The sequence below is a fragment of the Quercus suber genome, unplaced genomic scaffold, assembly GCF_002906115.3.
Source record: "Quercus suber isolate HL8 unplaced genomic scaffold, Cork oak 2.0 scaffold_102, whole genome shotgun sequence".
Taxonomy (NCBI): domain Eukaryota; kingdom Viridiplantae; phylum Streptophyta; class Magnoliopsida; order Fagales; family Fagaceae; genus Quercus; species Quercus suber.
Window position 1 is genome coordinate 393,657 of NW_027069567.1, and position 15,287 is coordinate 408,943.

The following is a 15,287-nucleotide window of genomic DNA, read 5'->3' on the forward strand; positions in this document are numbered from 1 at the left end:
ATATGGAGTTATAATAGTTTATGTTGTAACTGGTAATGAAACCGCTAAAGATGTGTAGTGATTTATAGGAAGCAAAAAGCCAATGCTGCATGATGAATATCTATCAGTGTGAACAGTGAAGCATGAAGTCACCGTATGAAAGTTTTTTCCATACGGTATTCAAGGAGAAATTAGTGGAGTGAAAGTTTTTCCACATGATTTGTACTTCCACTTTCACTCCACAGATGATTTATACTTTGTAGAAACTTTTTTTATTTTGGAGAAACTACTTTGTTGTAACTAATAAACCGTGACACTCAAAAAAAGAAAAGAAAAAAAAAGACCCTCTAGGCTTTTTTCCACTCGGCAGTCAATCAGTAGGTACAGCAATGGCCTTTGTTGTTTGATTAAATTTAAAATTTAGAGTCTTTATACTTTATCTTTTGAATAAATTAATAAAGTGGTAGTTTTATTGCAAAAGAAAAAAGAAAAAAGAAAAGAAAAACAGATAAAATTGGTCCCTACATTTCTGGTAATAGTCAATTTATTTTATCTTATTTTCAAATTTCAATTTACAATTAATTTGGCTCAGATTGTCAAGTTACTAATGGAAAATACTTATGTAACTAATAGATTGCTAAGTTAGTATATTTGAAGATTAAGTGGTTCATAAAACAAAAATAAAATTTTTTAATTACAACTTAAAATCCCAATCAACATTTAATTTTTATTTTAAGAAAGAAAAAGAAAAAAAAAATTACTCCACAATTTTTAATTTTTCTTTCATTTTTTCGGCAACCAAACACATAATATATACAACCAAAACAAATCAACCAGTCAACCTTCAATTTCAATAGATCTCCAACCACAAATCAACAACAACCATTTGTTATTAAGGTTTTTGAGATAAAGAAAGATCTAGAACCTAAAATGGGTGAGAAGCTGAGCGGAATAGTAAGTGGTTCAATAACCAGAAGGTTACATATAGCCTAGAAGGGTACATATAGCCTACTTGGAATTATCAGTTACACCTTTCTTGAAGTTGAGAAGTGCTTCTCTTTCAATGTGAGGACCCAAACAAGGACAAAATAAGAAATACAACAACAGAATTAAGATTAGCCATGGAGTTATAATTGTTAATGTTGTAAGTGAATAGTGATTTATAGGAAGCAAAACTGCAAAAGCCATGCTACATTGTTGTGTAAATGATGATTAACTACTCACAATCTGTCACGTCAAATTGTTGGCAAAAGAGTTGTGGAATAATTTATGATCTAGAACTACTCCATTCTACATGATTGATATTTATCAATTATCAGTGACAAAAGTAAAGTCACAGTTGATTGGTCTAGTCTATAAATTATAATGACCTACGTTGTTTTTAGTAAAGTCAACATAATGTTTTTTCCATATGGCTTGGAGGAGAAATTAGCGGAGTGAAAGTTTTCCCACACGGCTTGTAGTAACTGACCGTGGAGGAAACCTGACTTGGAGTCGTGGGTAAACATTATGACCCTTTTTCCACTTATCTTTGTTTAGATGGAAAACTTGTATAAAGATATTTTTTTTTTGGTATTTTTCAGTGTTTGAAATTGGTAGCATTAAAAAAAAAAATGATCAAAGAAAAATTATCTTTAATTAACATAAAAGTATGGCTTTCTTTAAAAACTGTTTTCTATAATTTTTTCAAAAAATAACTCTATCTATAGCAAACTAAATAAGAAAAGTTAAAGATTGTTTTTTCACTTATTTAAGGTTACTACCAAATATAAGAAAATGAGATAATTTTATAGAAAATAATTTTTAAAAATGACTCATTTTTTAGAAAATATCATTACTGAAACAAACTAGTGAGTAGTCAAAGCACTAACTTTGAGTGAGAGTGATGTTTATTTCAATACTATTGCATACAAAGTACTCACACAATTGTGCACGTGACTTAAAATCATGCAATTCAATTGCAAAAGTGTGTGAACACTAGATATTACCTTCTGATATTTATAAATCGTAACATAAAATCACAAGTTTAGAGCAAAATCGTGCATGTGTACTCTGTTTCAAATAGTGTGTGCACTAGTTATTACTCTTTGATACAAATACACACAAAAATTGATAGATTTTTTATTTATTATATATGTTAAGTTGGCAAACTTTCATTAATTCTTATTTGGGTCTACTACTAATTAACATTACTTTTTTATTTATTACTAACGATCCGCTACGCAACATATGTCAAACTTTTTGTGTCTCTGAACTTTCTCAAGGCATTTTCCACACGGATATGCTTTATGTTTGCTAAACGTAAACAATGGGCTTTGACTCATTACTTAGAATTTTGATTTTATTCTTCTTCTTCTTATTTTTTTACCGAGATACTCAGTTCATGANCCGAGATACTCAGTTGACAGTTCATGATTAAGATGTGAGTATCAAGCAATTCAAACCTGTTGATGAACATTGTTCAAAGCCATATATATAGCTGTAGCATTTTAATATTAAACGATTAATTCTAATATTTTTATGAATAATAAATTAGAAAAATTAAATGTAAAGATATGAGAAATAATGTGGTAGATGAGGAGTTAGTGTGGGGACTGAGCTTGGAGTTAGGGGGTTGAAGTATAAAAAAATCATTATTAAATTCTAAATAAGCATCTATTTAGCTTTAGCATTCACTAATTGTCAACAAAGACACAAACACAAAATCATTGTTTCATAATACATTACAATGTAATTATTTATGAAAAGAGAACTTGGTTTGCATCTATGATGATTGCATATGTTATTAAGAGTAATTTTTTTTTTTATTAAAATTTTTAAAAGAGCCTTTTTTGAGGTAAAATTGGATAATTGAACTAATTTATTTTTTAGCTTTGCAATCAATATTTTTGTTATTGGGCTTTTTAATTTTGTTTTAGGGTTTATATCTATAAAAAATTTTATGGCCTTTAAAATGATTAATAATATTGTTAAGGGTTGGCCAAGTATAATTTTATTGAACTAAATTTTTAAACACACACACTAGTATTGGGAGGAGGGTAGGGGGAGGGGAATTGTCCTCCAAGGTCCAAGAATAGTTCTATCCTCAAGTTAGTGCTAGACTGTTAGGAGTTCTTGCCCATGTTTGGCAAAGTGGTACCTCCCCTTGCCATGAGGGCTTGGGGTTTTTCCATTGACTCACTAGTTTGAGCCTTGGGGGTGGGGTTTAGGTTTTAGGGTTTTTAAACTAACTCAAAAAATATGTAGAATTTCACAATGTTAAAAGATAGAGTCGTGTTCCTCAAAAGAAAAAAATAAAATAAAAGAGAGACTCTTATTTATTTGTAAGTGTGGTGTTTAATATGCCTCAAATGAATTGGGTCACATACGTGCATAGGGGGAGAGTGAAGAGATGAGATGGATGTTCTAACTTTTGTTGCTCCAATCTTGGGCTTTGCCAACCTAGAGGATTTAAATCTTCTTAAAAAGAGTGAAAACCTCACCTCAGTCTAATGGTATTGAGATGTTTCAAGAGAAAAATTGTAATATTTTAATTTTGTTTCTCCCTTATCTTTTTATTGTACTACACCAACACACACACACACTCACACACACAAATATATTTTGTTCATTCATCATCCAAATTTTATTAATTTCATATGTTCAGAATACTGCAATGCATGCAGTTTATACATCTCATGCAAAGAGATTAAAGATAGATCCCATGTACAAAAAGAAAATTTTCAAGACAAGAATCTAAAACCAAAAATCTTAAAACCCTAAACTGACAAGGGACCCACCTATCAAAATCTATAAATATTACTTACAAAATTCATGTTGAATTCACTGTAAGTCTATAACATATATTGATTATTTAAAATATATATATGGGAGAGAGCCTGAGAAAAAAAGAGGGCCAAATCTGTCTTCTAGTTTTCAAAAGTGGGTCTTGCATCTTCAAGCTAATAGTACTCAAAGTGGCACCCATCATAGCCTGTGAACACACATCAAAAAAAAAAAAAAAAAAAAAAAAGTGGCACCCATCATAGCCTGTGAACACACATCAAAAAAAAAAAAAAAAAAAGGATTAGTAAAATACAGTAGCATATGGAAACAAAATGTACATGTTTTACCCTTTTGACCCAAAAAAGAAAAAGAAAAAACAGTGAACAAAAATCCCCTGCAAAATTTTTTTCAACTGGACTCTCTACTTTATCAAAGATTATGAGTTAAAAAATTTTCAAATTTAAAACATTTTAAATTCAGTCCTACAGTTTTTTTTTTAATAAAAAGTTTAGGTCCTTTTAACTTCCATTCGTTTCTAATATAGCCATTTCATATACCTTTGTTCAATCCATAGTGTTAAGTCTACAATACCGTTTTAGAAAGGAAAAATACTAAAACTAATAACAAGATTGAACAAACTTAGACTAAATGAATAAATTGAAAACATATTAGAGTTCAAAGGATTAAAAAAAAAAAAAAAACTTAATTTAAATTAAGAAAATTAGAGGGGTGACTCACTTGGATCAACAGTGACTAGAATGGCTGAGCCTCCAAACTCGCACGTGCCACCAGCCTCTTTGGTCTTCTGCCAGAAGCTATTGAAAGCATATGAAGCGTGTGCAAACAAAGTGTTGGGCTGAAAGCAAGACCCATCAGGCTCAATTGAATTGCAATCAGCTCCAGACCAACAAGCATAGTCCATGGCTTCTTGAATAATTGGGTCAGGCACTGATGGCTTAGCCACACACCAAAGGGCTCTGTTTGGTGGAGTATTTGGTGGTGGTGGCACTGTTGGTGGTGGGTAAACCACAGGTGGTTGAAACAATGGTGGGCTTGGAACAAATGCAGTGGGGGCTGGTGTATATGTAGGTGTGCCCGGGACATAGCCTGGTGGGCTGGGCTCAATATAAGGTGGGCTTAATATGGGCCCTAGTGGGCTTGGAACATAGGTAGTGGGACTTGGTACACTACTTGGTGGGCTTGGAACAATTTCTGGTGGGTTTGTTGCTGGTGGGCTTGGAAAAATTTCTGGTGGGTTGGTGGTGGGTGGGCTTGGAAGAATTTCTGGTGGATTTGTTGTGGGTGGGCCGGGTAACGTGCCGGTTGGGCTTGGCGGTGGGCTTAGGGCTGGAAGAACTGGTGGGAGATAGGAAAATGGTGATGGAACTGTGGGAGTTGGAATGGATGTAGTGGGAGGTTGTGGGGTATTAGGTGGATAAGTACAAAATGGAGGTGTGTTTTCAGGCAAGGGCATTGGACCTAGTGACTCAAATGGTGGTAAAGAAAATGGTGAACTCAAACTGTAGGGTTGGACATTTGATGAATCCAACATTGGATCAATGTCTAAGTGCTTTGTAACTTTCAACTTCTTTGTAGTTTTAATGACTGAACTTCTGGGATGTCTTGGATGCTTGAATGGTTGCAATGATCTTCTAGCATCTGCTTGACAAAACATAGGGAGCCATGATATATGACTTTGTGATATTTGTATAATTCAACACATTTTGTAAATTTGAAGTGCGCAATTTACTGCCTTTATTATTGACTTAGTGTTTGTTAACGAGAATGGTAATTCTAAATTGTTTTTAAGATTTTGAAGAATAAGTGCTGTGATTATCTCTGTGTTGGTTATTAAAATGTGTCCAATTTCTTTACAAGTCGTATAAAAGCTTGTTGTTGCAGAGCCAAGTTAAGCATCATTTGAAGAGTATATTTTAAAAAAGAAAAAAAGAGCATCATTTCAAGAGAAGCTTAAGTTCATATTAACTTTTTTTGGTAAGTAAATAGAATTAATGAAAAACAATAATAATAATAATAGTATAAGAGTTCACTGAGGCATATCCCATTGAGAACAGCACAGCTACATTATGATTCAGTCGGGAGGAGTAGGTTCTACTTCTAGAACACTACTACAACAGCCAACTTAATAATTAAAAAACAAAAAAAAAATTCCAGAATTTCTATATGCATCTATATATTTATTTATGGGCCGGAACAGGATTAAGTCTTATATCATCACTTATTAATTTCTTATTAAAATTACTATTTTAAAAATCCCACCATTAAGTTAAATGTGTTCTCATTCACCTTAACAAACGAAATTAATATTGAGATAAGATATTTGTCATTCAATTCAAAAACTCATCTTTTGTATATAATTTTAATAATTTTATACAATATTGGATTATCTTGAAATTTTATAAGCTTGGAGGATATATTATATGAAAAATATATAATTTAACGATGTATTTTTCAATATATATATATATATATATATAATAAAAAATTACTAAGTGAAATAATTTTACCAAAATTTACGTCATGGAAGACTCAATTGGTTCTGCTATACTATCCTCGACTATTGCTTAAAATTATTGAAACTAAAGCAGCAACAAAAGTAACCCCACTCATGCATAGCTAATAGCTAACCTTACTCGTAATCTTATCATATCAAGCAATTATATATTCTGCGATGACGTGGCTTTGGTGCATTTTTCGTTTGCTTAAGTATGAAGAATAGGCAATTGATATGATAATCTAAAGTAGTTTCTAGTAAGATAAATTAGATAAATAAATTCTACATATTTACTCTAAGGCAGCTTCTAGTAAATCAACTAGATAAGTATTCATAAAAAAACCAAGTAAATTCTATCTATTTACTCTTAAGCAAAGCATAACACCTTGACACAAATGGCTTACCACATTGGTTAAAGAAGATGGCTGCCATAGTTACATAGAGAAGTAGAATGCAGAATCTCTTGTAACCTTTGCTTGTTTCCATGGCTTTCTGCAATGCCCAGAACTTCCAAACTAGCTAGCTAAGCTTTCACAAACCAACTCCACAACACTCAAAATCTCAAGCCAAGCATAAGAGCTTTATATAGAGGACAGTAGTGTAGGACGGCCCTAGAAGCAGGCAAAGTAAGAGCATGGGGGGACAAGTGGCTATAAAGATTGATTCTTTAGCAGCCCAACTTTGTCATGCAGTCACTTTGCTTAATGATGTATAAATGAAGGAATACAAAAGAATGAGGATATAAAAAAAAGGGTCTAAGAGAAGGTGTATTTTATGTTAAGTAGTTGTTCTCACCTCTGCTTCTGTATCATCTTTTTGCCTTAAGAATTTTTATAAGCAGTTGGCATATATGCTTGCTTGGTATAGAGAAAAATGAAAGCTCGATTTTTTTCTGTTCCTTTTGGTTTTGCTTGCTTTCTACTCAAAGGTCTCTTTATCTCTCTCTCTCTCTCTCTCTCTCTCTCTCTCTCTCTCTCTCTCATGTCGGAGCAGGACCATGCCCAAGATCCTTGTCGTATGGCTCTAGTGCTCTTCTCTATACATTTTTTTGATTCCACTATCGCTCTTTGTGTACAAGGTATATTACTATGTATATTTTATTCTAATTATATTTGCTGACTAGGAAATTCCTTTTCACAAGTTTTACACTATAGCTGTTTCCTTTGGTGTCAGTCCCATATTCAAAAGAGCAATCTAGAGGCACCAAACTTTACAATTTTTTATTATTTTCATTTTTATTTATTTTATAACTTGTTGAGAGGATAAGTTAGGATTAAGCTAGCATTTCTTTAATATGAGCATTACTTTATTTTTATTTAGAGAAAAGAAGTGCAATTTGATCCATTATTAACCTTACTTTTATTGTACATTAATCACGTATTACCTTACTTTTATTGTACATTAATCACGTATTACCTTAACAATTGTGAATATTTTTGTGTTACTAAGTTTATTGATTTTTGAGGATATTCAAAAGTGTTTCATGCTACACACATTTCAATCGACTCAAACCACTGAAATGACCATTGCCACTTGAGATATCTTTAGGCAATTAGTGACATTCCCAGCGGCCTATATGAAGGCAAAGCACCATTTTTCCCCCTCCAAAGTTGAAACCGATTTTAGAAATAGAGATAGTACGTAAAAATGCAAAGAATGTGAATAGAACCTCATCTTACAAATTGCTTTCTACATCGAACTATTTCCTTTGAATAATTTCAATTGGAATTGGTTATGGAAAATGCAAGCTACTTTTAGACTTGTTCATTTTCTTTGCAATTATGCCCGTGGTTGTATATCCTTGAGATCTTTTATATTTCGCCACTATGACCCAACAATGCACTCGATCTGCTTTTATTGTGTTAGAAAATGACTCAAATTCCTATTTTAATTTGGATTGAGTTTTCTTAGAGTGTTACTATCTTTCCTCTCCCAAAAAAAGGAACTGTGGGAGTTGGAATGGATGTAGTGGGAGGTTGTGGGGTATTAGGTGGATAAGTACAAAATGGAGGTGTGTTTTCAGGCAAGGGCATTGGACCTAGTGACTCAAATGGTGGTAAAGAAAATGGTGAACTCAAACTGTAGGGTTGGACATTTGATGAATCCAACATTGGATCAATGTCTAAGTGCTTTGTAACTTTCAACTTCTTTGTAGTTTTAATGACTGAACTTCTGGGATGTCTTGGATGCTTGAATGGTTGCAATGATCTTCTAGCATCTGCTTGACAAAACATAGGGAGCCATGATATATGACTTTGTGATATTTGTATAATTCAACAATTTTTGTAAATTTGAAATGCGCAATTTACTGCCTTTATTATTGACTTAAAGTTTGTTAACGAGAATGGTAATTCTAAATTGTTTTTAAGATTTTGAAGAATAAGTGCTGTGATTATCTCTATGTTGGTTATTAAAACGTGTCCAATTTCTGTACAAGTTGTATAAAAGCTTGTTGTTGCAGAGCCAAGTTAAGCATCATTTGAAGAGTATATTTTAAAAAAGAAAAAAAGTGCACCATTTCAAGAGAAGCTTAAGTTCATATTAACTTTTTTTGGTAAGTAAATAGAATTAATGAAAAACAACAACAACAACAACAACAATAATAATAGTATAAGAGTTCACTGAGGCATAGCCCATTGAGAACAGCACAGCTACATTATGATTCAGTCGGGAGGAGTAGGTCCTACTTATAGAACACTACTACAACAGCCAAGTTAATAATTAAAAAACAAAAAAAAATTCCAGAATTTCTATATGCATCTATATATTTATTTATGGGCCGGGACAGGATTAAGTCTTATATCATCACTTATTAATTTCTTATTAAAATTACTATTTTAAAAATCCCACCATTAAATTAAATGGGTTCTCATTCATCTTAACAAACTAAATTAATATTGAGATAAGATATTTGTCATTCAATTCAAAAACTCATCTTTTGTATATAATTTTAATTTTAATAATTTTATACATAAGATAGTTATCAATATTATTTGATTATCTTGAAATTTTATAAGCTTGGAGGATATATTATAAGAAAAATATATAATTCAACTATGTATTTTTCAAAAAATATATATAATAAAAAATTATTAAGTGAAATAATTTTACCAAAATTTACGTCATGGAAGACTCCATTGGTTCTGCTATACTATCCTCGACTATTGCTTAAAATTATTGAAACTAAAGCAACAACAAAAGTAACCCCACTCATGCATAGCTAACCTTTTTTTTTCAGAGAGGTGCATATGCTAACCTTACTCGTAATCTTATCATATCAAGCAATTATATATTCTGCGATGACGTGGCTTTGGTGCATTTTTCGTTTGCTTAAGTATGAAGAATAGGCAATTGATATGATAATCTAAAGTAGTTTCTAGTAAGATAAATTAGATAAATAAATTCTACATATTTACTCTAAGGCAGCTTCTAGTAAATCAACTAGATAAATATTCATAAAAAAACCAAGTAAATTCTATCTATTTACTCTTAAGCAAAGCATAACACCTTGACACAAATGGCTTACCACATTGGTTAAAGAAGATGGCTGCCATAGTTACATAAAGAAGTAGAATGCAGAATCTCTTGTAACCTTTGCTTGTTTCCATGGCTTTCTGCAATGCCCAGAACTTCCAAACTAGCTAGCTAAGCTTTTCACAAACCGACTCCACAACACTCAAAATCTCAAGCCAAGCATAAGAGCTTTATATAGAGGACAGTAGTGTAGGACGGCCCTAGAAGCAGGCAAAGTAAGAGCATGGGGGGACAAGTGGCTATAAAGATTGATTCTTTAGCAGCCCAACTTTGTCATGCAGTCACTTTGCTTAATGATGTATAAATGAAGGAATACAAAAGAATAAGGATATAAAAAAAGGGTCTAAGAGAAGGTGTATTTTATGTTAAGTAGTTGTTCTCACCTCTGCTTCTGTATCATCTTTTTGCCTTAAGAATTTTTATAAGCAGTTGGCATATATGCTTGCTTGGTATAGAGAAAAATGAAAGCTCGATTTTTTTCTGTTCCTTTTGGTTTTGCTTGCTTTCTACTCAAAGGTCTCTTTATCTCTCTCTCTCTCTCTCTCTCATGTTGGAGCAGGACCATGCCCAAGATCCTTGTCGTATGGCTCTAGTGCTCTTCTCTATACATTTTTTTGATTCCACTATCGCTCTTTGTGTACAAGGTATATTACTATGTATATTTTATTCTAATTATATTTGCTGACTAAGAAATTCCTTTTCACAAGTTTTACACTACAGCTGTGGTGTCAGTCCCATATTCAAAAGAGCAATCCAGAGGCACCACAAGTTTTTTATTTTATTTTTATAACTTGTTGAGAGGATAAGTTAGGATTAGACTAGCATTACTTTAATATGATCATTATTTTCTTTTTATTTAGAGAAAAGACATGTAATATGTTCCATTATTAACCTCACTTTTGTTGTACATTAATCAAATATCACCTTAACAATTGTGAATATTTTTGTCTTACTAAGTTTATTGATTTTTGAGGATATTCAAAAGTGTTTCATGCTACACACATTTCAATCGACTCAAACCACTGAAATGATCATTGCCACTTGAGATATCTTTAGGCAATTAATGACATTCCCAGCGGCCTATATGAAGGCAAAGCACCATTTTTCCCCCTCCAAAGTTGAAACCGATTTTAGAAATAGAGATAGTACGTAAAAATGCAAAGAATGTGAATAGAACCTCATCTTACAAATTGCTTTCTACATCGAACTATTTCCTTTGAATAATTTCAACTGGAATTGGTTATGGAAAATGCAAGCTACTTTTAGACTTCTTCATTTTCTTTGCAATTATGCCCGTGGTTGTATATCCTTGAGATCTTTTATATTTCGCCACTATGACCCAACAATGCACTCGATCTGCTTTTATTGTGTTAGAAAATGACTCAAATTCCTATTTTAATTTGGATTGAGTTTTCTTAGAGTGTTACTATCTTTCCTCTCCCAAAAAAAAAAAAAGTTTTCTTAGGGTGGAAGGAAATTCTTTTCCTTGTCGAGGGAGCAATTTGATAGTGAGATCTTCCCATTAGGGAAAGAGGAATACTCTTAGAAGTATGTGGAACGAGTTTCTTTGAAAAGTAGTTTAACCAATTTTTTAGGATTGAAAGATGTCAGTGGTATGAGTTGAAAGTTTGTTTATTTTGTAAATGTGAAGCACCATTGGGTGTATTCACAGTTTTTTTGATTATGAGTATCTTGTTTATGAGTTTGTTAGTTGATATTAAGAGATTGTTTTTGGTGTAATTAGATTTGGGTTAGTTTGTTCTTATAAGGGTTGTGAATATTGTTTGCGGGAGTATTTAGTTTGTCTGTGAAGTTCTATTGAGTGTAGTTGTAATCTATATCATTGACGGTAGATTTTGATTGATATTTCCCATAGATGTAGACATGAAGTTGGCTAACAAAATTAAATATTATTGTCTTGTATAGATGTTTTTATTACTTGTCCGTATGAATGTGTTTCTAGTAGCCCAAAATTAAAACAAGTTGTTAGTAGATCTAAAGGTTTTGATCCTGGTTAAGTTTAACTATTTAAGGTTGCATTTGGTTAGAGTGAAAAGGGAAAGGATAGAAAAAAAAAATGGAATGAAAATGGAGCATGGATTAACATTTTCCTATGTTTGGTTGAAGAAGAAATTAAGTGAGTACTCTAGACACAAAGTATGGAAATGTATCTATAACTTCCCTACCATGACCTACCCGCCAACCTAGAGCAACTAGGTGGGAAAGTAAAATTAATCCTTGTTCATACATGGGCTTTTCTAGTACAAAATGAGCCATTTCAAATAGGTTCATTGCTCCGACGATCCTTGACTCCAACAACATCTAGGGTTCCTTGAACAATGTGATATCTCACATAGGTAAATCCTTAACCTTTCTCTCTAGGGGTGTTTACGGTGCAGTGCGGTTTTGGGTCATTTTTAGCACCCGTTTTGCGGTGTGGTTTAGCCAAAATCATAACCGCACTGCACTTCATTTTTGGTCACATGTATGGTACGGTGCGGGGCGATTTAGAATTTAGCCAAAACCATAACCGCATCATACCTCATTTTTGCGATCATATGTGCGGTGTGGCATATAAGATGAATTTGAAGTCGATATATTTTTCAAATTTTGGGCTTTTTCTACCCAATCCAAAACTGATTTTTCCTTTGTTTTAGGTCAAGTTTTAAACTATTGAGCTAGTTTTTCTTTATTTTGGGCTTGCTTTCCGAATTAACACTTGTTAGGGTTATTAAACTTTTTTTTTTTGAAAACTAGGATTATTAAACTATTAATAATATATTATATAAATAAAAATATAGTGAGAGTGTGGTGCGGTACATTGTTACTTGCGGTGTAGTGAGTTATGCTATTTTGCTGGCGGTTTTGCGATTTGGTGAACACTTCTACTTTCCCCCTATCATAATAGTTAAACTTGAAGGGGAAGAGAAATCCCTCTAGACTTTGTTGATTTATTAGGAGTAAAAAAAATGCTGTGGTTGGGGATTTTCCACCTAGGCTAACAATTTTCATTTGTCCAAAATGGAAATAGAAATGGGAAGTAAAAATAAGAGTCTAAAGGAAAATTACAAATTTACCCCTTGAAGTTCCATTCGAGGCGCGATTGTCCTTCGTTTGTTGGTTGATGTCTTCTTCATATATGTATTGTCAATTTTATAATCATCACCTTCCCTAATGTCTAGCATACTCTACCTCTTATCCTCCACTCTCGAAGATGACTCTGCTTTGTTGTTAACATCTCCCCTTCATCATTCATGTGAACAATGCAATCAAGCCAAGGAGTTATTTATGGGTTTCTTTGAAGAAGATGACCCATTCAATGAATTCTTCTATACTTTTTTGGGGGGGTTTGTTGAAGACTTGAAGGTGCACTATTTTCCTTTAACTCTTTCAAACATAATTTTTTTTTTGTTTTTTTTTGCTTTTTGTTTTTTGTTTTTTGTTTTTGTTTTTTTTTGTTTTTTTTTTTTTTTTTTTTTTCATTTTCTAATTGCAACATTATATAATTTTATATAAATATATTGTTGCAACATAGTTAATTATTTGAAATTATTTTTATTTTTATTTATATGTACTTAATTAAGAAATTTATTATGATGGAATCATTGTCTTTTGATAATTTTATATTTTAAAAGAATCATTAGCCCGTAATGAATGATGTGCATCCATCTTAATATTAATTTTTTAATACAATGCTATTATAGGTCAAATGAAAATTAATAAAATATTATTTCTTATTTAATAGGGGTATAAGTATAATAGTAATTAATATCAAATTAATTTTGTTTTTAGAAAATATCAACTTATTTTTTACTTTTTAGTTTTTCCTCTCAATCAAATAAAGAAGAAAAGGTGCACCCACTTTCTATCCTTAGATTGTTCCGTCCCTTCAACTAGATACACATGAAAGAAATTGAAATTTTTTTTCTTTCCTCCTAATTTTTTTTATACTCCCTCTAATTTTCATCCTCTCATTTTACTATCCTCTCAAGCAAATAGACTCTTAAGAAAATATTATATTTGGTGTACCTTCAAAATTGATTTGAGATAGATGCACGCAAATTTAGTTTCACTTGTGCAAAAGTTGATCAACTTATTCAAAAGACTTGCTTGGATTAAGGTGGAGTTTTCGTAAAAAGAATATAGATTGCTTAATGGACTTTGAGTGAAGGTGGAAATCTGTTAAAATGGTCTCAAATTCCTATTTTTTTATTTAGTTTGAAATTTCATATGGCAGGAAAAAAAAAAAATCCCTTGTAAATGAAGGAATTTGGTGTTCCATATTCACTTATTCATTTAGAAATTCACCAAGGAATAGGTATTGGAATTTAATATATGGACAACATTGAAAATAATTTAATGGTTTTAGCACAATAGGTCTTCCCGATGGAGAAATGAGAATACTCTTTTAGAAGAATGTTAAGTGGGATTCCTTGAAGTGTGGGTCCTATTATGGGTGAATGTCAATCCTACAACAACCTTAATGTAGGTAGAGATTATAAGAATGAGGAAGAAACGGACGGCTAACCAGATCAATTAGGTTTCCCCTACACCTCCTTCTCCTCCTCTATGTTTCTTTGAAGCATCTCTACTAAGTAAAGAGATTGAATATCAAACCCACCTTAATTGTCCCTTGGGCTATAGCTATTGGTTGGGAAGAAGAAAAAGAAAAAGAAAAAAAAAAAAAAAAGAAGAGAAAAGAATAATAAAATAAAGAATATATTATTATTCAATTAATTAATTTTTAATTTTATAATAAAATATAGTGTTGGTGAGGATTTTTTTTCTCCTTCTAAATTGCTGATTTGGATTAAATAATGGACAAATTTTAGCTACAAACCTTACTTAATATCTTTTTTATTGGAAGTGAATTTTGACAAATTCACTGTTGGATTACATATTTTTCTTATATCCTCCATACTTGCAAAATTTCTAGAAAATTAAAGATCAATAGTTATGTCATAAATAAAATATTCAAATTGCAAATTTTTGTAGTTTTAAATTATGCATAACATATAAACTTGTGTATTATATAGTAAATAATATTCGATTGATACAAAATTTGACATGTGTATTAAGAGCGTAAAGAATATGCAATTCAACAGTTAGATTTTCAAAATATGTAGCAATGTTAATTTTATTGGATAAAGTTGTAATATTAGGTTATAACCAATTTTGTAGCTCAAAATGATATAAGGGTTAATGAGGCATTGGCTATGTTAGTAATATTAATAGATGGAAGGGTCACATGTGTGTTTTTATTTTATTTTATTTATTTTTTTAAATCAAAACTTTTTAATCCAACCCATTATTAATGCCAATGATTTCCTCGAAAAATGAGTGGTGAAATAACTATTCTTGAAAATAATCAACCAATCTATTTTCAATATATATATTTGAAAAATTAGTGAATAAGTTGTGGTCAGGGGTGAAATGCCATTCGAACCCAAAGCTAGCTGGTTCTCCTTGAAATGCGCTAAGGCGCAGCAGTTGA

General features: G+C 31.7%; 1 protein-coding gene across 1 annotated transcript; it reads right to left on the minus strand.

The window, feature by feature from the left end:
- Positions 1-3,580: 3,580 nt before the first annotated feature.
- On the minus strand, positions 3,581-6,785 carry LOC112005176 (extensin). The gene is made up of 3 exons (XM_065774934.1): positions 6,664-6,785; positions 4,483-5,403; positions 3,581-3,952 (listed from the first exon to the last, which is right to left on the minus strand). Exons 1-3 carry the CDS (start codon positions 6,743-6,745, stop codon positions 3,921-3,923), a joined length of 1,035 nt encoding a protein of 344 aa, XP_065631006.1. The 5' UTR covers positions 6,746-6,785; the 3' UTR covers positions 3,581-3,920.
- Between the last annotated feature and the right edge of the window lie 8,502 nt (positions 6,786-15,287).

Excerpts from the sequence above, each read along its gene's own strand:
- LOC112005176 (XM_065774934.1), bottom strand. The coding sequence starts at position 6,745 with ATGGAAACAAGCAAAGGTTACAAGAGATTCTGCATTCTACTTCTCTAT. Across the intron at positions 5,404-6,663 it reads CATCTTCTTTAACCAATGTG|ATGCTAGAAGATCATTGCAA; the intron begins GTAAGCCATTTG and ends TTTGTCAAGCAG. Across the intron at positions 3,953-4,482 it reads TCTAGTCACTGTTGATCCAA|GCTATGATGGGTGCCACTTT; the intron begins GTGAGTCACCCC and ends GTGTGTTCACAG.